The sequence below is a fragment of the Chlamydotis macqueenii genome, chromosome 2 (assembly GCF_036417535.1).
Source record: "Chlamydotis macqueenii isolate bChlMac1 chromosome 2, bChlMac1.mat, whole genome shotgun sequence".
Lineage (NCBI taxonomy): Eukaryota > Metazoa > Chordata > Aves > Otidiformes > Otididae > Chlamydotis > Chlamydotis macqueenii.
Window position 1 is genome coordinate 97,314,963 of NC_141557.1, and position 20,743 is coordinate 97,335,705.

Here is a 20,743-nt window from a genome sequence, read left to right on the forward strand (position 1 = left end):
CAACTAATGTAATGAAGTTTTAATGTCAAAAATCTATAGTTGATGCTTTGCTTGCAGTGACATGAAATGGATTTTATCTTAAAAACAAAAAAAACAACAAACAAACAAACAAAACACCATACCTAAGAATTATTTACAGTATGCCATCTGTACTGTGTTGTTATATGCAAGTGACCAGATGTTAGGAAACAACAGATTTAAATTTCTCCAAGCAGTAAGGGATAAAAGTCTGAGGTGAATATCTCTGGAGTTGCTGTTTATTGCCTGTCCCAGCCTCCAAATAGAGTGGTAACTGCATGGCATTGTGGAGTACACCTGCAAGGTTTCTGTAGGAGGCAAACGTAGAAAGATGCAGCCAGTAATCCTGCATGGGCAGAACCTTTTAGAACCGAACTGTGTGTTTTAATGGCAAAGTGATCAACATTGTTGTTTTTTTTCTTGCTTCTGTTTCTCTAATGCAGCATTCTGCAAAAGAATTAAGGTAAGTCACGGAGAAAACTTTTTTCTTCTTGCATGACTTGTTTATGGTGGATATAGGAAAAAAAGATAGCTTCAGAAGTGAATGGATGATTACTCTTTTGATAGAGCTGTTGCATGTAAAAGGAATTTAAAGTGTGTATTCTCATTTAACAGGAGAAAAATATTACTTCCACAAATTCTCTCATATTATTTTCTGCCTTGGAACAGAGGGCAATTTTTTTTGTGTGTGTTTCTTTTTTTTTTTTTTTTTTTTTTTTTTCTCCCCATAAATAGTGCTGCAATCAGACTTTGAAATCTGATTATTTTCAAATCTCTGTAATTTCAGATCAGGTCATTTAGCAGCTTTGTACGCGCTCTTACCACAAATTAGGTCTTGAATACCTACTAGGCTTCCTGATGAAGTGTGGGTATAAAAGAATATCTACCGATGTCTGATAAAACAAACTAAAAGAACCAGGTTGAAATATGGACCACATATGGTTAGGAATATGTCTGCACATATCACAGGCATTTACGCATGAAAGAAAAATGAGAGAACATACATGGTAGCATCCTGGGAGTACAGGCTTGGTTTTAAACCATGTGTAATGAAACATAAGTTAGTATTCTTTTACAGAACTTTGTGTTGTGTTGTTGTCTGTATTTGGGCATTGCGTAACATGTGTAGGAGAGTTACCATAGTTTTGGTGGTGCATGGCATTTTAAAATAGGTTATTTAAAATTCCAGGCCACAAAAAGGAGCACGTGCTCAAACACTTGCTGAGGGCTGACAGCAAAAAGCACTACCACTCTGAGCGTGCAAAGGCGTTGGGTTGTTTGGAAGGGCACCATGGCTCAGAGCTTTGCTGCATTTATTTTCTCTTGGAACCAGCAGACAGACAGGCGAAGTCATGCGTTGTTAAACATACTAATGAGAGACCCTCTGATCCTGGGGACAGCCACTGACAACAACGAAAACAGATTTATGTTTTTGGAGATACAATTACCATTTTTAAGTGGTTATTACTTTAAGTTGACATTTCTTGATGTAGACTGTAGAAACAGGAGAAGCTTATTGTTTGGTTTATGTAGTTCCACTGTAGTGTTTAAAAATCATCTATAAAAGACACTTTATTGTTTTTGTAAGTGTAATTCTTGCCTAGTGTTGTGAAGATAAACAAAATGTCGTCTTCTGACAACTAGGAAAGGAGTGCAGTGTTCTAGTGAGTTCCCATCAAACAAAACAGCGCTTTCTGTGGAAAGGCTGCCCAGGGGATTTCTCTTATTTCTGTTAAACTTGGACACTAAAACTAAGGATGAATTTTATGATACACCAAATTCAGATGTTGGTTTATCCTTCACAGAGAAATTACGCCAAATGCATAGTGGAACTATGTTCAGGGAGGAATTAAGAGGCAAAGCCTGTAAGGGTAGGGCTTCAGTTGTACATTTATACATTTAGCTCTGACAGGAGAGCCTCACAGCCCCAGCAGCCCTGCAAGGGGCCCCAGGCTGTGGTGGCTCAGTGGTCCTCCCCAGCCCCCCGATGTATTGCTGTTGTCTTGGGCCAGCAGCCCAGGCACGCAGAGCGCCAGGGGCTTGTCTGTCTTTCAGCAGGAGTGGGCACAAAGAAGTGGAAAGAAGATGTCGGGTAGCAATAAAACTAGAAGTTGGGAAAGCAAAATATATGTAGAACACAAGTATTTAATTTTCCAACTTGTGTGGTTTGCTCTGTGGTGGGTTTGGGTCCTGCGGGGTTTGTCTTGTTTGTTTGGTTTTAGCCTTCTGCAATCCCTCTGTGTCCGTTCATTCTCTGCGTTAAGAACTGAGGCTACAATTATCATGACTAGGGAAGAGCAGTGAAATTACGCCTTGCTGAAGTAACTCTTCTGAGATTTACTCTGCTTATCTTTTTGTCTGTGATATAATTACACTCAGTAACGAGGGCATTCAGCTTGAACCTATGTTTCCAGAACCTGTATTGCTCAGTGTAATTTTAAATTTTGTTAAGTGGCTAATACTAGGAGTCAGTAATTGTTATGGCATCGTTTAGCTTATTTTCAGTTACTTTCACCTCCTAAATTCTTAGATGCAAATCCTTGCCTGATTTTTTTAAGGTCATGTAATTTAATATTTTAAAATTTAACCTAAAAGTTACGCAACTATTGTGTCAGAGATCAGCATCGCTAGTGAACAACCTCGAAAATAATATCTGGTGTTTCTTTCCAAAGATAAATCTTACTCAATTTCATGATTTCTGGTCTTAAAATGTGACTGCTTGTTCAGCCTCAAGAGGGTACTGGAGTCCTTTTGAGAACAAATTCTCCTAACATCTCCCGTTTAACAAACTGAGAAAAGTCTGTAGTCTTCTTTTCTTAAGAAAATTGAACAAGTGGATCCTGGGGGGGGGGGGGGAGTTAAAGACACAGCAGACTCTCTTGTTCTGCGTGAGTTGCTGGCTTGTCAGGTTTCAACACAGCTTTTCATAGTTCCTACCTGCTTCATTTGCAAATAAACTGGAACATGATGTCATTCCTAGGAGAAGCCATCATGTCTGGCTGCTTTAATGCCCAAACTCAAGGTGGTCCCAATAGTTTTATTTCACTTTAGTCTAAGAGAGATGTTGCCATTGGATCCAGGTGATCTATTCCAATTAGTTTGAACCAGCTCTGGGATATAAACCTCACAGCCCAGCAGGATGTGTAAAGTGAGTACAGCATATCTTCCTTACTTTAGATTAATATTTTAAAATATTATTTTGTTTTGATTAGCTGAAGAATAGAGGAATGGCAGACTACTGTTTTGATTATAACCCTACAAATGAACATCAAATAACTGGACACAGGATCATACTGTACCCATGTCATGGCATGGGACAAAATCAGGTAAGGGTCATGTTTTGTTTTCATTTTGACTAATGGTGTGGTTGTAATGTGAAAAGTATGGTGAAAAGCATTGCAGTAGGGCTTAGAGAATATGTTGCCACAGTGAGATGGTCTTACATCTAATTTTGATTCTCGCACTAGATGCTTTTGATTTTGATGTCTCTTGAGGTCAGACATAGGGTAAAAGGTGAAAGCAAAAGAGAAGTATAATTTATAGGAAAATAGTTCTTATGAGATGACATTTTAAAAGTTATCCGTTGTTCAGCTAGTGCTAAAAGATTAGCTGAATTTACTGCATAGATACTGCATCACTGGATATTAATGCTCTTACGTCCCAGCTGATTGTGCAATGCGTTCACATACCTGCCATAGCAGACACCAGGCTGAGAGTAGGGATGCTCTGGGACCTGTGCAGTCAGTGCTCCCTCTGCTGGCATCCAGGCAGCAGGAGGAAGGAGAAATGGAGAAACTCCCTGACTGCAATGTAAACCGATAAAAGAAAATATGAGATGACATAAGATAATTGCAGACCCTGAAGCGGGAAGGCCAAACACAAGAAAAGGGGCAAAAAAATATTAGTGAAATAGGCACAAGGCATGGGAGGAGTGACAGGAGCCAGGGAAAGGAGGCCAAGGTGACAGAGGGCAGAAGTTTGGGACAGATAGGGCAACAGGTGAGGAGCAGGGGCATGTGTGACAGAAGAAGGAGTAGTTAGGAGCTACAGGTAAGGAGTGTGAAACAAGCAGAATCACAGGAGACATCTTCAGTGGCAGAGGGACTGAATGTGGAAGGAGAGATACCCATTGGCAAATGAGGGCATGAGTAGGGGTGACAGATAGCAGTTGCAAGAGAAAAAGTGGACAGCAGAAAGAGCTGTGGGTGTGGGACCAGAGGGAAGCTAAAATAAGACAAGACGTAGAAGCACAAGTGAAATGGGAAATGGAAGGCAGGATTGCTGAACTTGCACCTCCTTTTTCTGTCTCACAAATAGCTACAAAACTTACTAGCAGGACATTTCTCTCCATTTCCTTCCTGTCCCACCACCCTTTTGATAGTTGTTCTTAAAAGGTTCTGGTGGTGTGAATTCCTTTGCTCAGCTGGCAGGTGATAGTGGCAGGACAGAAACCATCAGATCTTCCACGTGTATGTCTATCGCTGTCAGCTGATGGAACTGATGGTGACAAGGTTGGTTATCCTCTAGTTGTATCAATGCTAAGAAGAGCAAGGCACTTCACCACAGAGTGTCACAGATGTTTGCTGGCAACAGACATCCCTAACTTCTGTCTTGTCCCTGGAAGGGAATCTGCCGTCCTAATCCCAAGCTCTTCTGCCTGCTCTCGTCTGGTCTGCTCTCGTCATTCCACTCATTACCTATATACAGCTTTAGTAGCAAACTAAGCCTCACACCAGTCCCCTGCCCTGCACCACATGTCACAGAGTGTTCCAGTTTCTCCACTCCATGCTATTTAATACTTTATTTTCCATGCTGGCTGGCTCCCAGTCTCTCTCTAATGCCCTTGCTCTGTCTCTCCCCTCACTTACTTCTCCCACCAGTTACTACCCACATTAGGTCACATTTTGCTCCTTTTCACATGCCTTTCTTCTCTTCTGGCTGTCTCCCATTTTTAATCCTCTAGTCTTCTTAATTCCTCCAGTTGTAGAGGTTGTTCCACCATTTATCACTTTCTTCCTCAAATAGTACTCCCTGCTGCACATTCACTGTCTAATGATACAAAAGAATGAAGTTTGTTCTCCAGAGAACAGCTCAGTGAAGTTATTTTCCAAGAACATCTTGATAGGATTTAACATTAATGAAGGTTAACTTGGTCAGCCATATGTGTCTTACACTCCAGTACGCCCATCCTCTGGCATGATACGCTAGTGGCAGGTGGTTGTTTATGTCGGGGACAACTGCAAAAGCTCTTTTCACTGGAAGCAATTCTCCACTTAAAGTGACCTCTGAATATCTGTGTGCACTGTGCTGAGAGGAAAGAGCTCTGTGTTCTCGATTATTTATAAGGTCCACCACCTGCTCCCATTTTATATCTCAGTAAGTAAAACCACTCTCAGAAAACTGAGATCCCTGGTAATTTGTTGCTATTTTTCCTTTAATCCATGGCCTAAGTGAGAAGATTCCCTTTAGTCCTTCCTAATTGTTTTTGTGTAAGCAGTAAGAAAGCTAACTGTGGGTTGTTTAAAATTAGCATGTTCATTATAGCAAGAAGGTGAGGATACGACTGCGGTGGTAGGAGCTGAGTGTATACAGGAGAGAGGCATAAAATACATAAAACACTGCCTAGTTGGTACTTGCACCTCAGGCTGATGATGTTTTGTGGAAGTGTCTGCCCAGCTAGATGAGAATGAAAAGCTTTCAAATCAGTACCAATAAAGCCCATTACCTTTCTTGGTATGGTTGGGAAGCACCAACACGTGATGGCAGGAAGCTGACCTGAGGTGGTAAGAGGATGGGAAAACACTGAGCAGCCTGACAGTACCCCTCCCCAAGATTCCCATTTGCAGCTGATAGATGAGAGGCAAATGAAGAGTTTATCAAAGCCCTTGGGTTTTCTGCAAAAAGGGTACCTGGTAACCTTGCTGCTGATTCTGCCTGTCAAGTGCAAACTTCTTCCTGCACGCGGAAGAGCAGTACCACAGAACAGAGGTGTGTTTCAGGGTCTGGTGAAGTAGCCTCCATCTCTTGTACCACAGAGCTCTGATGCAGTTGGGGCATATCCCGTCGATTGCCCAGAAGTGGTAGGCACTAGGTAAAAGACCTCATCAAGTTTCCCAGTGGCACTTTGGGGTATCTACTGGCTCTCTGAAGGAAAGAAATGCAGTAGGCTACTAGTTACTGGGCCACAGATCAGCTTGGAAATGCTTCCTTTCGGACTGTGGAAGTCCACTGGGCAAGGAAGGAGCACACTTCACTTTTGAGGAGGAAGAGGTTTATCTCGTGCATTGCTGGAGCTTGAAAAAGCCTAAAGCCTGGAATATTTATTCCATTTGAAGCAGTATAGGGTAAAGAACTGTATAACGTTCATTGAGCAAAGAGGCAGGAGTGCTTGCTTGTTAATACTATAACCCCAATCCTTAATGTTTTCCAGAAATTAGGCATTTTACTTGCTCTTCTCCTCCAAAATCTGGTGCAAGTACTTGAGAGGCCATTCAGGAAGGGTGTCAGTACTGAAGAGTCCTGTGACCTAGTAGCTGCTCCATCTATTCTTGATGCATCTGGTACAACTGGCAGGCTTTCACTGATACTGAATACAAATTGCTAAAAAGAGGAGTTATATCTAATAAAACCCCTAGTTAGCAAGACTCCTAGATGTGAACTTGTAAGAGTGGCAGCTGTAAAAAACAGTGTCCATCCAGACACAAATGAGCAGGAGTGAAGCTTTTTCTTTATTCATGAGTCATAGGCTTAAAATGAGTGCCCTTACAGCTCACTGTGGTGCCCAGGCTTTCCATGTGCCAATCGGATACCAAACCTGGGAACTAAAGCTTGAAAGCCAAGCCTGTTAGGGTAAAAAATAATAATAATTTTTTAAAAATTGGGCCAATACTGTCACATTTGACTTTTGTTAATGATGAGACATTTCTGGCATAAAGCAAGTGTCATAAAGGCAGTGCAGCCTGCATCGTAGGAACAGCTCCTAGCAGTAGGTTTCAAGGTGAAATTGGAGTCTCTTGGGTGTTACATCAGCAGGCAGACTTCAAACTTGAAGTTGCTTGCTCGAAACACTCACTTCCCTTTGCGGCATCAAAAATGAATGATGGCAAACAGGTTAATTCTAGAGGAGTCACTTGGCATCGCTGCCCAGAGGAAAGCCATGGAGCTGACGCAGTGGGCACTGGTCTGTGGATGGCTGTGACAGCCACCTCAGCAGAGACATTCCTGATTGTGATGAAAGGAGGGGCAGAGGAGATTTTATGAAACAACTACATCAGTGTAGTCGAGATCAGAGCTCTCACACCTGGAAATGGATGACTGCAGACTTCCTGTTTACATTAAAAGTTAATTTCCAGTTTCTCTTTAAAGGTTAATTAGCTTTGGTGGTTTTTAACGATGGTTTTGTGGTAAGTTCAAGTATATACAATACTTCTGAATTGGTACGGCCCCTTTCACGCAGCCTTACAGTCTCTTTCTCCAGGGGTGAAACAAAAGAAAAGATGATTCCTTCTCTCCCTCATCCTTTTATTGGTTTCCACTTATGCAGCTATACTATTGGTAACAAGCAATTTTCTGATGTGTATAAAACTCTTCTGTACTCTACTGAGTATAATCTGAATCAGAGCTAAACACATATCTGTGCGCTGTAGTCATCTAAATTATTTACAAGAGTGCTAAATACAAACAACTCTCAAACTCTGCCGCTCTTTAATGCAGCCCAAAATTTGGCAAATGTCCATGGTAAATATAAAAATTTTAAGGAAGTCTTCAACCGTAATTGCTACAAAAGGCAAGATGTTTTAGAGTGTGTTCAGAACACCTCTGTAGAATATTGTACAACAAGCAAAGACAGTGGAATGTCTTTAATAAAGTTCTGTTCATGTTTAAAGCAGCTGTAGCTGATTTGCTCCAAGTAATATCTTAAAATGTTACATAATAAAATGCTCATCACCATGCATCCTGAGTACTTTGTAACTGGAAATGAACCTTGACCAAACTGTATTTGAGCTATGCAGTGAGCAACTCTTTAATTAAAAGTAATTTTGTTTTGTGATGACTGAATTGAGAAGGCATAATGTCAGGTTATAAACTGTTCTCCATCCTATTTTTAAGGGTGATCTAGAATCTGAAAGCAGAATATACAGTCAAACTGTATATATAAAGTTCTTTAATGCTGGAATGTCTGTTTTCCAGGGCACTTATTCAGCATTTTATACATTTTAAGTGCTACCGGAGTAAAGCTGTGGTGAGATTGATTTTCTGTAAAATAGTAAGCGAATGGCAGAAGTTGAGGCTCCTTGAATTATTTTTGGCAGAATTTCTCTCCACAATAGCAACGCTAATATGTGAACTTAATTATAGTATCTTAGTGTATCCTCCTCCTAAATACTTTCTTGTGTACATATGAAATGACTGTTGTCCTTTGTTTCTTCTCTTGGGTTTGTAGTTTTTCGAGTACACGTCCCATAATGAAATACGTTACAACACCCGACAGCCAGAAGTCTGTGCGGCAGTCGATTCAGGGACCGACTACTTGACAATGTACTTGTGTCAAGAAAATGTCCAGAGTGTTCCTGAAAACCAGAAGTTTGTTTTCAGAGAGGTAAGTGTGCCTGCTTGGGTTTGGTTTTTGGGGTAGCGAGTGCAAGGAGAATTGCTGAGGTTTTTTTGTTGTTGTTGTTGTTGTTTTTGGTTTTTTTATCTTACTGCCTGCACATTGTGCAGGCCAAAAAATCGGCATAGATCTCTGGGAGGAATATGTTATCTTGGCTTTTAATATCTGAATGTAGAACCAGACTAGCGGCAACACGCAGGTGAAGAGCGTGCCAGTCATAAAGAATAGGAAGATGAGAGGAGGAAAGCACCCTTCTTAACCTCAAAGGAGTTGGGAAGTTTGGCAGAGGTCTCTCTTTGCCCTGTCCACATCTAGCGCTTTCTGCAGGTTGCTCAGTTCTCTATAGCATCTCACCCCTGCTATCTTCTCCTGAGAACTGAGGTACCTCCATGTACCCCTTCCCCAGCCAGTCTCACGGCTGACCTACTTCTGCTCTCCTTTCATTGACTTTTTTTATTTCCCAGTATTTATACCACCATATATCCCGACACTTCACATACCACCATTATTTTACACCCTTCCCTGCTTTTGAGAAGCTTTCCCTGCTGCTTCTCCTCTACAAACCATCTCTTGTGACCCTCCCCATGAGCACCAGAAGCGCTCCCTGAGCTTTTCTGCAATGTAATGTGCAGTTGTGTGATTTGACGCACCATCAAAAAATACCTTCCGTCCTACTCCTGCCCCTACACAGGACACATCTTGCTGGCTGTGGGGATTCAGCAAATCTGTACCTCCTTTCTTCGACCTTAATGCGTACTCCCAAAGGGGACAAATACTGAGAAGTGTGGAGTATATTTAATAAACATAATGTGATCTTAGAAAACCATGTGTTTAGTAGTTTTTAATCTCTGAAGGAGTTCCTGAATGCCTGAAAGAAAATAAATTGGATCAAAAATGATGGCCTTGGTCAGGTTCTGGAGTGTTGTTATTTGTCTAAGGGAAAAGGTCACATAATATATCAAAATGGTATATTTACATAATATGTCTGCATAATACATCTAAACTCTACAGGCTCCATGGTTGACAAATTTCATGCTTAGAAACTACCACCAGTGGTAGATGACAGAGTAAATTCTGAAGAAAAACAGGGAAACTACTGTCCATTCACTAAATCTAGTCCAGGCTGAAGCTCACAGTGATATTACTGAGTAAGCCAAAATATTTAAAAGGCTGACTTTATAAGTGGCATTTCATTTTTAATTATTATGACTTGTAATAAAAATTTTCAATGCATTAATCCCTAAGCTGACATGTATGGAATGACCCTCAGTCAATTCAGGAAATAATTTAGAAATCACAGTTTTGGAACATGTTTCCAGTGCATTCCTAATCATTAACTCCTAGCACCTGAAACTTTAGGAATTATTTACAATCTTCTGTCTTTTTCGTGATCACTTTGTGCCAGTGTGTGATGCGAACCCACTGCTCTACTCCAATTCCTTCTCTTCTGCTGCATTAAATCAAAGTCACCAGTCCCCACCTTTCAAGGCAAGTGATGGGTGAGGTGTCAGTACCACATTTCTCTTGCTTTGTGCGGAGAAGTGTCAGACACTGGAAAAGCTGTCCTTTTAGATGTAGCATAATCAAGGAGTTGAACAGCCTTCCCAGCAGCCTGGCAAGAATTAAGTTCTTATGGGCACTGAGTCAAAAAAAATGAGTGAGGCAGATATTGATTAGTCTGCTCAAAAATTTGAATTATCACATCACAGCAGAAACGGGAAAGTCATTCAGCAGCTCGGTCTGTCAGCAAATACATGCTGCTGAGCATCAGGGGCTGCAGCTAGAGGCGCAATTAGTGCAACACTCTTGACGACGGAAGGAGCAGACTTTCAAAGGAGTCAGGGTTATGCTCAGAAACAGGGTGTTGGCATTTTTTTCTTGAAGGCACCAGAGGCTTTGCAAATGGTTATGTGTGGGGATGTCACGTGGGCCAAAGGAAGGGTCTCGGAGCAGGGCAGTTCACAGCTGGCTATGCCGCCCTTTTGCAGCTCGCTATCCTAGTTGACGGCGCTCTGGACTGGAGGAAGTGATGTGAACTGGAGATGAAGTGTTCTTGGAGACTCCCATAATAGGAGGGCCTGAGGCCTCAAGATGTGTTCTTTAGGGAATCTGACTCTGGAGGCCTGACAGACCTTACACCTCTGAGGCAGTTGTGCTGCCCTCTGGCAAAGCAAGCTAACTCCACACGCTTCTGCAGGCAAGGGGCACGCTTAGATATTTTTGCCTTTTGTGCTGAAAATATATGCTGTGAAAAATATATCTTTTGTGAAGAAAGGGGAAAAAAGTTGCTGAAAATATATCCAACATCTACGCTTAACTACCAACATTTGCAAGTAAAATGTAGGATGTGCAGTAAGTTGGTGAGTTTGGGTAATGCCTGTTCTTGGCTTTGGTTTCCTCTGCCCATATTCTCGTGCAGTAACAAAAGGCAATGGAAGTGAATGAAGATAGCACATCCTTTACAGGCTTAGATGTCACAATGTGAATCACTCTGAAGCAATGTAAGCTTTTAAAAGCAGTGTCTTTTGATAAAGTTTCAGAGACTGGCAAGTTAGGCATTTTGGCTTTGCTGCATGGCCCCATCAGAAGGATATGTGTGATATTTATTTGTTAGAAATGTCTTCTGTTACTTTTAAAACACAGTGATATGCCTGTAATTTTTAAGATCTGAAAAGCAAAAATTATTTCTGTCTTTTGTAGGATGGTACCTTGTTTCATCTACAAACCCAGAAGTGCGTACAAGCAGAGTCAAACGCTTACAATGGTAACCCAGCACCATTGTTACGACCGTGTACCAACTCGGACTACCAAAAATGGTTCTTCAAAGAAAGAAGTTGATCCAGATGTCATCTAGGATATAGCTGAATAGGAAAATATGCTCTTTCTAGTCAGCTGTTAGTCAGCCTTTTGAAAATCACATAAGTGACATATTTTTGTATGGAAAGAACTGTAATTAGTTTACAAGCCTTGGAGCATTAAAAGGCACTAAGCATTGAGAGCTTACATGAAGTAAGTGCAGTGGTTGTATCGTGCCACAGAATCTGCTCCTCTTTTCTCCTTTATTTGGCAGCTACGTAACTGCTTCTGAAGTGTCTTAGGTTCTTTTCACAAGTGACAATATATTTTTTTTAAATCTACTGTGTGAAAGTCAGGCAGTCAAAATAATTGCACTAATGTTATCTGCCAATAACTTAAAATGTTTATTTTTCTACTAAAACATTCTGCAGTTGGGCCTTTTAACAGATAGTAGTTAATAATTCTTCTTGTCTTTTAAATACCGAGAAGGTAAATGTAGGCCAGATTCTGCCCTAAGTGGCTACCACGGGACCCTCACTGAAGACAGTGTGGATTTGCACACGAAGGCAGAGTGGGTCTGCATGGTTTTGCACAAATAAAAATCCAGATGCATACAGATTGCACATGCTTGACAATACTATACAATAAATGTTGCGACAATTTTAGATGCTCACGGCACTTGACGAGTTTCTAATCATGCTTAAGTCTGGTTTTGGAGTAAAGTGGGGGTTTTCTCATCTTTCTTAAAGAAGTAAGGCAATAATATTTAAAGGTGATGCTGTGGGAAAAGCTATTTGGAGTCACATCAATCTAGCTATGCGGCTGTGTCCCAGACTGCACAACTTTTAACATTATGTGGATTTTCAACATGCATAAAACTTGCAAGATCAGACCTAGCAATAATTCTTTTGACAAATTTCAAAATTACAGTTAAAGCAAATGAATCTAAGAAATTGTATCTCATTAAATTGTAGATGTTTAAATGGTTATATAAAAATATGATATAAACAAAAATGGTTTTGCAACCAATTGATATGATATGCAGCTGATTCCTAATACAAAAAGAATTGTCTTTCAGATATAGCTTGCATTTTGTCCGGGAACTCCTTTTCTGATAAGTTGGCCATGTCAATGTGTGCAGCCCTATTGAAAACATGGGGTTTAATCTGCATCGCTGCAAGATGTGTTCTGCCATGGTGTGTGGGATCTGCCTTACCCAATCAGACAAAGTAGTATGTATAGCAGTGTACTTGGTCATTGACCATCGTCATTATAATGCTGATTAAAAGGGTTCCAGCTCATAAGGAAAGGTTCTGTATCAGCTGGAGGTGTGCTTATGTGTAGAAGCATGAAAATTTCAACCTTTTTCCTCTCAGGAGTCTTGGCATCTGTTTTGATTAGGTTTGGATGTATTTTGTTATTTGCCTTTGTTCATGTTTTCTATAAAAAAATGTACAGCCTTTTCTTTGAATCCTTATAAGCTCATGCCATTTTGGCATACTTATTTATATGATCAGGGTGTCGGGGGAGGGTTTCTGCCTGTAGGGGATGCATATGTAGGTTCTTCCAAGGTCTTTCTAAACCCATGCAGATAGAATGTTTCTGTGAGCACCTTTGAAGTTTTGTCTCTGTGGGCTGGACTGATGAAGTGGATGTTAGAATTAATAAACTATTTTGTGATTCAGTAGAGTGGGAACTGTCTTTTTTTTTTTTTCCTTATGGTCAGTGGTTTTCTTTTAATAATTTCTCTGATCTCTTAGGCTCTGATCCCTGCACCTCTTTGGAGAAGACAGCTTTATTTTATGGTCTCTCAAGTTCCCTTTGCTGAACTCAGTAATGCTTTTGTTCACCTGTTAGCAGCAGTGGTGTGCACTTTGTGGAGCCACAAACCAAAACTGGGTGGCTGCTTGAGAGGGGGCGGGGGGGGGGGAACAACCAACCAAAAAAACAAACAAAAAAAACAACCAACCAAAAAAAACCTGTGAGAGCTCCAGCAACACAGCAAGGATTTTAATTTATTTCTGCTTTGCCTCTTGACTGTTGATTAGTAAGTTAATGAGAGCCCAGCTATTACAGTCATAGACAAAACTCTCATTGACCATTATGGTCAATGAGGTTTTCTTAGTTTTGGGACTTCAAGATTCCATCATCAGGTGGTGGTCTGCAAGTGACCTTAGTAATTGGAAATTATTTTCCATACATCTTCCCACTCTGCACTTGTTTAGAGGGAAGTATTGATGTTTTGGGTTTCTAGTTACATGCAGCTGAGCTGTTTTCTCATATACCAGCAAACCTGCTAGCCTGGGTTGAATACTTGCTCGGCAAACACACTTAGGTTGAGTTCAAAAACAGACACTGAACGTAGCAACATCAGCAGTTGCTCCCCTTATGTTGGCCTTTTAGTCCATCTACTTACCCTTTTTTTTTTTTTTCTCTTTTCCCTTGATACCTTTTTCTTCTTCTTACTGGAATTGTATTAATGTCTGCCTTCAGGTTTGGAGGGTGAAGGACTCCATCAAGTGTCTGAGTCACAATGCATATTTTCAAATTTGCTTTTGTGGAAGGTCAGAGTTACCTGCTGAGGAATGGACTGTAGACTTCGGGCTTCTCCTCAGCAGAGAAGGGAGTGGATGCCTCACAGAAATGGAAAAAAATTGAGGACTTCAGTCACTTTGTCAGGTTCCGGCCTCCTAGGGCTCTCTTTGAAAAAGAGAGAGAGAGACGCTTTCCACATGGTCCAAATCAAGAACCAGTAGGTTTCCCCCACTTTTCTTATTCACCTTTCTTTTATACTTAGAGCCACATATTTCTTTTCCCCTTTGCCAGTAACCATGTGAAATGCCCATAAAACCAAAACTTGCAACTCAAGCTTATTGATAACTATAGATTAAAATAACAGGGTACTGACAGTGCAAACTGTGAAATCGTAAGGGTCAGTCATCCATTTTGTACCATCACTCTATTCAAAACAAGAAAGGACTTTTTTTTTAAATATAGAGAGATCGACTGAACAAACAGCACATCATATTAAATTCTATAATAGAGATTAAGAAATCTGTCTTCCACATGGATTTTAATCCTTCCTCATTGCCTAGTTGTGAATACCACCACTCCCATGTTTAGTCCCTTTTTTTTTTTTTTGGCATTCTACTGGATTGGCGTGATTCTGCATTCTCCAAGGTTCCTTCCCTTCCCCTTGCCTGATGTTCCTTGAATGTCCCTATGTGTGCGGCATATTTGGCATTGTTGAGGCACAAAAGATTAAGCCAGGAGAAGTGTTTCACAAAACGGAACTGTGCAAAGTGTCTTCCTGATTTTCCATATCCTGTGCTGAATATACCTCATGAGAGGAACAGGAATACGCAAGGAGTCTTTAATAAATTACCTGATGCCAATATCCCCAAAATGAGAATTTGGGGTTGTAAGTACTGATTGAACTTACTGATGTTTTGGAATTTTTAAAAATTATCTTTAAAAAAATGCTTATTTCTTAGTCCCGGTATTCCTTTGTTAAAAAAAAAAAAATTGCAATCCAGATTGCAGACTGGTGCCTAATTATTTATCATATTTCTTTGAACTCTTCACGTAACTATTTTGCTGGTTTTTTTCTTTTATTCTTCCACCGTTCTCCTTTCATTTAAACATTGTGGGTCTTTGACATGGGCTAGAACTTACTGGATTTTCACTTCAATAGAAGACAGTATATGAACCTTTCCTCTAAGAAATAAACTACTGAAACCTTTGTATGTGCAGTCTTGACCGAACCTTTGTGACGGAGGATTGGTAAAATTTGCGCAAACACCCTGGAACAGCAGCCATTATTGTATGTGCATCGGTCAACATGAGTTGGAAGCAGTATTTCTTGCTAGCTCTGCTGAAACAAAGACCCAAAGCTGTGTTCATTTTTTGTTATATTTATAGGAAGTGATATGATTTACTGGAAGGGGAAATTCATCTTGGTTGGTAACACCAGGACTGATGGGATTGTGCTCCTATTTGCTATGTACGAAAACATGGGCAGTTACACAGTGATACTGCTGGGTTGGTAATTCAAAATCTGATGTTCTTTTAATTTCATTTGGATCTCTTGAAGCCTTCAGATTGGGAAATTAATTTGAAGTTGAGCTTTGTTTTGATTCCCTGATACAAAGATAAAGCAGTCAAGATGTCTAGAGAGACCGTAAGGTTAGGATTATGCAGTTGTGTATCTACACTTAGAACTGTGAGGGTTTTTGTCAGTGTTTGAGAATGAGAATGCTGTATAAGCTCATAATGAAGGTAAAATCTTGACTGTGCTAGCAAGTTAGCTGAGGTAGGTGGGAAAGTCCTTGGGAGGGAGGGAAGAGAGGGATAATGGAGCTCCTGCCATTCTGTTGGGGTGCTGGCAGTTTAACTCCAACAACCATAGCTGGGTTTGAATTAGAGCATTGCAGTATTCTTCCACTTCCCATTTACAGAGGAAAAGTTATGTATGTATATGCAGTACTAAAATTACTACGCCTAGATCAACAGTTTTCAATCTTTTTTTTCCATCCATTACTCATCGACATGTATATGAATAGACAAAGCCTGTTTAGACCAGTCCTAGTCAGCACTGACAAGAATGACGTGGCTGGAGATGACATACTTTTAGAGGCTTCCAGGATTTCCAAAGGGGGTTGGAGGCAAAACCAGGGTGGGGCCTTCTCAGTGTCTTCTCCGAACTCCAAAAGAAAGAAGATGGAAGATGCAGAACATGAGTGACTGGGCTGACAGGCAGCGTGACATGTTCCATGTAGCATCAGACCATCTCCCAAAGTAGGAGAGGACTTGCAGGAGATGCAATTTCTTTCTTGGTGGTAAGGGAAAAATCTGCCATCTCAGTTTCTTGAACTTATGCATGCTCTGAAGGTATTTAACTTGCAGCTGAAGAGAAAAGGGTTAAGTGAGTCACACCAGTATACTTGGACCTGAAATTCATTAATAGGTACTCTGTGATGAGCAAATATAAAGAATATATAAAGAACAAAAATGTTAACTGTGCATATGCTGTGAGAAGACTTAGTAATAACGGAGAAAAATTGGAAATTATCATTAGCAGGAAGATACTTGGCATAACTGTTTTTACTGAAATACTGTTGAAAGGTTCACATGATTGAAATGCTGAAGTGACGGGGTAACATGCTGGGATAGAAAGCGACATTTGATTTTTGACAAAGAGAACAGGATTTACAAATCTTGTGAGCTGATATTTTAGCTAACAAGGAATAAACAGATACAGAGGGTGTCTGGTGTAGACTACCAAATAAGAATATAAAGCTTTTTTTTTTTCATAGCAGATAAAGGATGTGTGCTGCTTTAGAGGACTTTATCCTAGGGGATGCACTTTACTGATTTTGTGGTAGTGAAACATTCTGGGGATTTCTAAGGAAAAATAAAAGGCAGCTGGGCAGGGGGCTGTGTCTGACACAATCTCTAATAAGCAGTTTGGTGCAATTCTCCTTTAGGCCTCCTTTTATTTAAAATGCGCTGTTACCTGGGCATCGTTACACACAAACAAAGGATAGTACCTAGGAAAGAAGAAATTTCTCAGTGCTAAGAACTGGAAGAAACAGGGTTTACAAAATATATGTATACATCATGTTGAAAACTTACGTGTGTATAATATGAAAGTTTTTGATGGGATTGCAAATAAAATATCTTAAAATGTCAGAAATAAAGCTCTTTGTTAAATCTAAATTTAGCCTCAGTGCACATTACACTGTTGTCTTTAATTACATTATTTTCTTGCATTATGTTCCCTTTTTTTTTTTTTTTTACAAAAGATGTGGAAACTGTCTTTTTCAGGCCTCACTGAGTATACAGGAAGGATTTTGAGAGGCTTTCTTTGCCTAATCCTCATTGTTCAATACATGGCCTTATTTACTTCCCCATAGTAAATTCCTAGCCTGAAAAATAAAGGTTATTTTCTTAGCTTTTTTTTTTTAATGGAACGTGAATGTTACAGTGTCTTAGGGGTTCCCAAATATTTATTACTCTACCTTCACAGTATGACCACGAAGAAAAAGCACCTCTGTTTTACTGACAGGGAATGCAGCGACAAAAATATTAAGGTCAGAAGTACCACATTATTAAATACTCCAATTTGAAGTGTAAGTTTCCTTGGTTTAAATGATATCTAGCAATGCTCCAGACTTCTGCGGTTCAGACACAGGAGCTGGGCTTCCTTTGACCAAAAATAGTCGCCTACAAACCAGAAACACGCATACAGGTGAACTGTCACCCCAGGGTTCCCATTACGCCCAGAATGATGCATGGAATGATGTATAGGAAAGATCTTCTGCCAAGCACCCCCAAAATGAGAAAGGTAGCATCAGAGACGACCTCTGAAAAGTCTGCTTTGGCTTTCTGGGCAAATAGGGGTAGATCTTCCCTTCCTGGGCCTGGTTTTGGAACTGTTCTTCTACTCCATGGTAAGCGTTAGCTCCATGCCATAGCACTTCCCGGCTGCATTTCTCTGAAACCAGCATTTCTACCTCCCCAGCAGCTGACTTCCCAGTGCGTTGCGTGGGCATCACCGACGGCTGGGCTCTGCATCCCATGCGAGGGCAAGCCTCGAGCTTTGCACTGAACGCAACTCTGCAACAACTCTTTCTGACCTGTGTGTGGAAAGAAGCAAGAAGATGCGTTTGATTCTTAAAATAACGAAAGGACGTTTGCTGCTGTGTCAGTAACAAAGAAGGATGTCAAACAGCTGCTAATAATATTCAATATATGAATTCTGTTGTACGATGTAACTTGGACTCAAGCTTTCTTTCAGAAAGTCTGAGTTCTCCAAAACTGGGAAATTGCCTTTAAAAAAAAGAAAAAAAAAGCTTAGAAAGCTGGTGACATTCCAAAGACGGTGTGAGTGCATTTGTTAATATGCTGCCAATATTGTAAAATGATAAGCAAAGTGATCCAAGTAGCTGTAGTCCTGGTAGCCAAGTGATGGAGAAAATCACAGAATGATACAGGCGACGAGCAGTGAATGATTTGCTGTGAAACAGATTTTGCCAGACAAACTTGGTATCTGTTGCAGATCTGGTTGAGAATGGTGAAACATCATTTAGCTTATGAAATTCTGTTTAAAAGTAACGTGATACAAAATCAATATGGCACCTATTCCTGTTGGCACCCTAGGAAGATCTGTTATTGATAATAAATTTTCTGGAGGAAAATAAGTTACTGGTAAGTTTGCAGGTGACAAAGAAACTGCTGGACAGGACACTTGGACAAATGAAGCACAGTGTTTGATTTATCCTAATGCAAGATGCGGTGCACAGGAGCAAAGAAGTGGGTCATGCTTTTAAGCAGTACGGATTCAAAAATGTCGGTTACTCCACAAAGAGGCAGCCCCACAAGGACAACAACCTGGCTGGTTTGCCTATAGGGACGGGCTGAGCCAGAAGGGCCAGTTCACACACAGAGCGGAAAAAAAAAGGAGAGGTGCCTTGGAAATTGCCTTCAAGAATGATCCCTGAGGTGAAGGAAGTTCGGTCGCATTGTTTCACAAAAGCAAAATGCAGTGATGAATCGTAGCAGGGGAGAAGATCACAGATACTACATCCCCTTAAACTGCTAACGGTGTGGTGAGAACCAGCAGTTGGAAGCTGGAATAAGAGCAACTGTACTCACAAACGTGAGATACACCTCTTGGCAAACTAATTAATGACTGAAATGATTTATCAAGAGATGCAAGGGACCCTTCATTACTGATGCCTGTAAGTCAACACTGTGGGATGTCATTCCTCGGGAAAGACTGCAAAGCAGTCAGCGTTACGAGCTTACTGGTTGAGGCCTTTGAGCCCAAGGTCAGATCATGATGATCTTCAAATTTACGGAATCTTACGAAGATTCCTTCCAATTTACTGCACAGATGCCCCCGTCGCGTACGTGCAATAAATTAGATGTGTTAGATTGATCTTCATAGATGAGTGCTGGGAGTGACTTCAGGAAAATGATGAATATGCATGAAAAGTGAGGCACCTAAGGCAGGGTTAAGCAAAGCTTTGCATTTTGCCAGTAACGTCTCCTGCGTGGGATCCACCTGCCTGGAAACACGCGGTCACCTTGGTGGCCTCCTGGGTCTTCTCAGCAGGCTGCAAATTTGTGAGGCGCAGTCGAGGGTGGGCAATGTGAATGTGTTCCCCCGGATGGGGGGGACGGGCAGAATATGCGGGATGTGGAATTAACTCGTGGGGCGAACAGGCGTGGAAAGGGCTCATCTGCCCGAGGTTGCTCGCAGAGTTGGGGGGGACTCAAGAGTCCGGCTCCACTCTTAGTTTTTTTTTTTTTTTGTAGTTACGAGCGGAGCCAGACTCCAGAAAAGCGCCAATCCTGCGGGGAAAACAGTTTGGAAAAAAAAAAAAAAATCCCGACTTCTGCTCTCGCAAAGCGCCCGACTCCTGCGTGCCGCAGAGTTGCTGTGGCCCGGGCTGTGCGTGTGCGTGTCTGCGGGGGGGGGAAGAGCTGGCGGAGGTGCCAAGCCGGAGTGGGAGCATGTTTGCGTCCCGCGTGTGCGCGGAGGCGGCGGGGACGCGGCTGTGACGGTGGGGGGGAGCGGGGGGGGGTCGCGCGCAGGGCAGCGCGTTTGAGGGGGTGGGGGAGAGGGGCGCGGGCGCGTGCCGCGTCGCGCGTGGGGCGGCTGCGCCTCCGCCGCCGGGAGGCAGCCGCGGCCGCCCCCCCCCCCCCCCCACCCCATCCGTACCTACGGGTGGGCAGCGGTCACAGAAACACCTCCCCGCATCCCCCCCCCTCCCTGTCCCTTGCCCTCGCGTTGAGCGCTCCACCTGCAGAAGGTGCCCGGCCCACGGGCGCTGAATGCTGATGCTGTGAGGGAAGCTCGGCCCGGCCCGGCCCGGCGGCCCCGCCGCCGCCGCACACTTGGCTCTGCCCCCGGCCCCGCATCTCGCCGAAGGGCTCCCGGGAAATGCGGCACTAGCACCCCCGCCCCGGCTCGGCACCGCTCCCCTCCTCCGCCTCCCCTGCTCTACAGCGCGGGGGGGAGGGGGGGGTGTCCTCTTCGTTTTCTGCCGGAGCATCTTTTTTTTTTTTTTTTTTTTTCCTTTAGAAGGAGGAGGAGGGAAGGAGGGAGGTGTTCAATGAGGGCTCCTCGGACCCCCCCCCTCGTCTGAGAGGTGCTGTCCCTCCCTGAGCGGAGAGGGGGGGGAGAGGAGCCGGGGAGGCAAAAGCAGGTCCTGGTCCTTTGCTCTGCCGCCGAGGAGAGAGGAGGAGAAGGAGAAGAAGGAGGAGGAGGAGGAGGAGGAGGAGGAGGAGGAAGGTGGTGGGGAGGGTGTC

General features: G+C 42.2%; 1 protein-coding gene and 1 long non-coding RNA gene across 2 annotated transcripts in view; one reads left to right on the forward strand and one right to left on the reverse strand.

The window, feature by feature from the left end:
• Positions 1 to 13,025, forward strand: part of GALNT12 (polypeptide N-acetylgalactosaminyltransferase 12) — a 49,675-nt gene extending 36,650 nt beyond the window's left edge. The window contains exons 8-10 of the mRNA XM_086742092.1: positions 3,231 to 3,344; positions 8,462 to 8,617; positions 11,330 to 13,025. Coding sequence (XP_086598218.1) covers positions 3,231 to 3,344; positions 8,462 to 8,617; positions 11,330 to 11,467 — 408 coding nt within the window. The 3' untranslated portion in view covers positions 11,468 to 13,025. The remainder of the gene's footprint in view (positions 1 to 3,230; positions 3,345 to 8,461; positions 8,618 to 11,329) is intronic.
• A 2,294-nt stretch (positions 13,026 to 15,319) lies between these two features.
• On the reverse strand, positions 15,320 to 20,629 carry LOC147601733 (uncharacterized). Its single transcript, XR_015257661.1, has 2 exons — positions 20,236 to 20,629; positions 15,320 to 16,330 (listed from the first exon to the last, which is right to left on the reverse strand). It is a non-coding gene; the product is annotated as an uncharacterized LOC147601733 (long non-coding RNA).
• Positions 20,630 to 20,743: the final 114 nt, after the last annotated feature.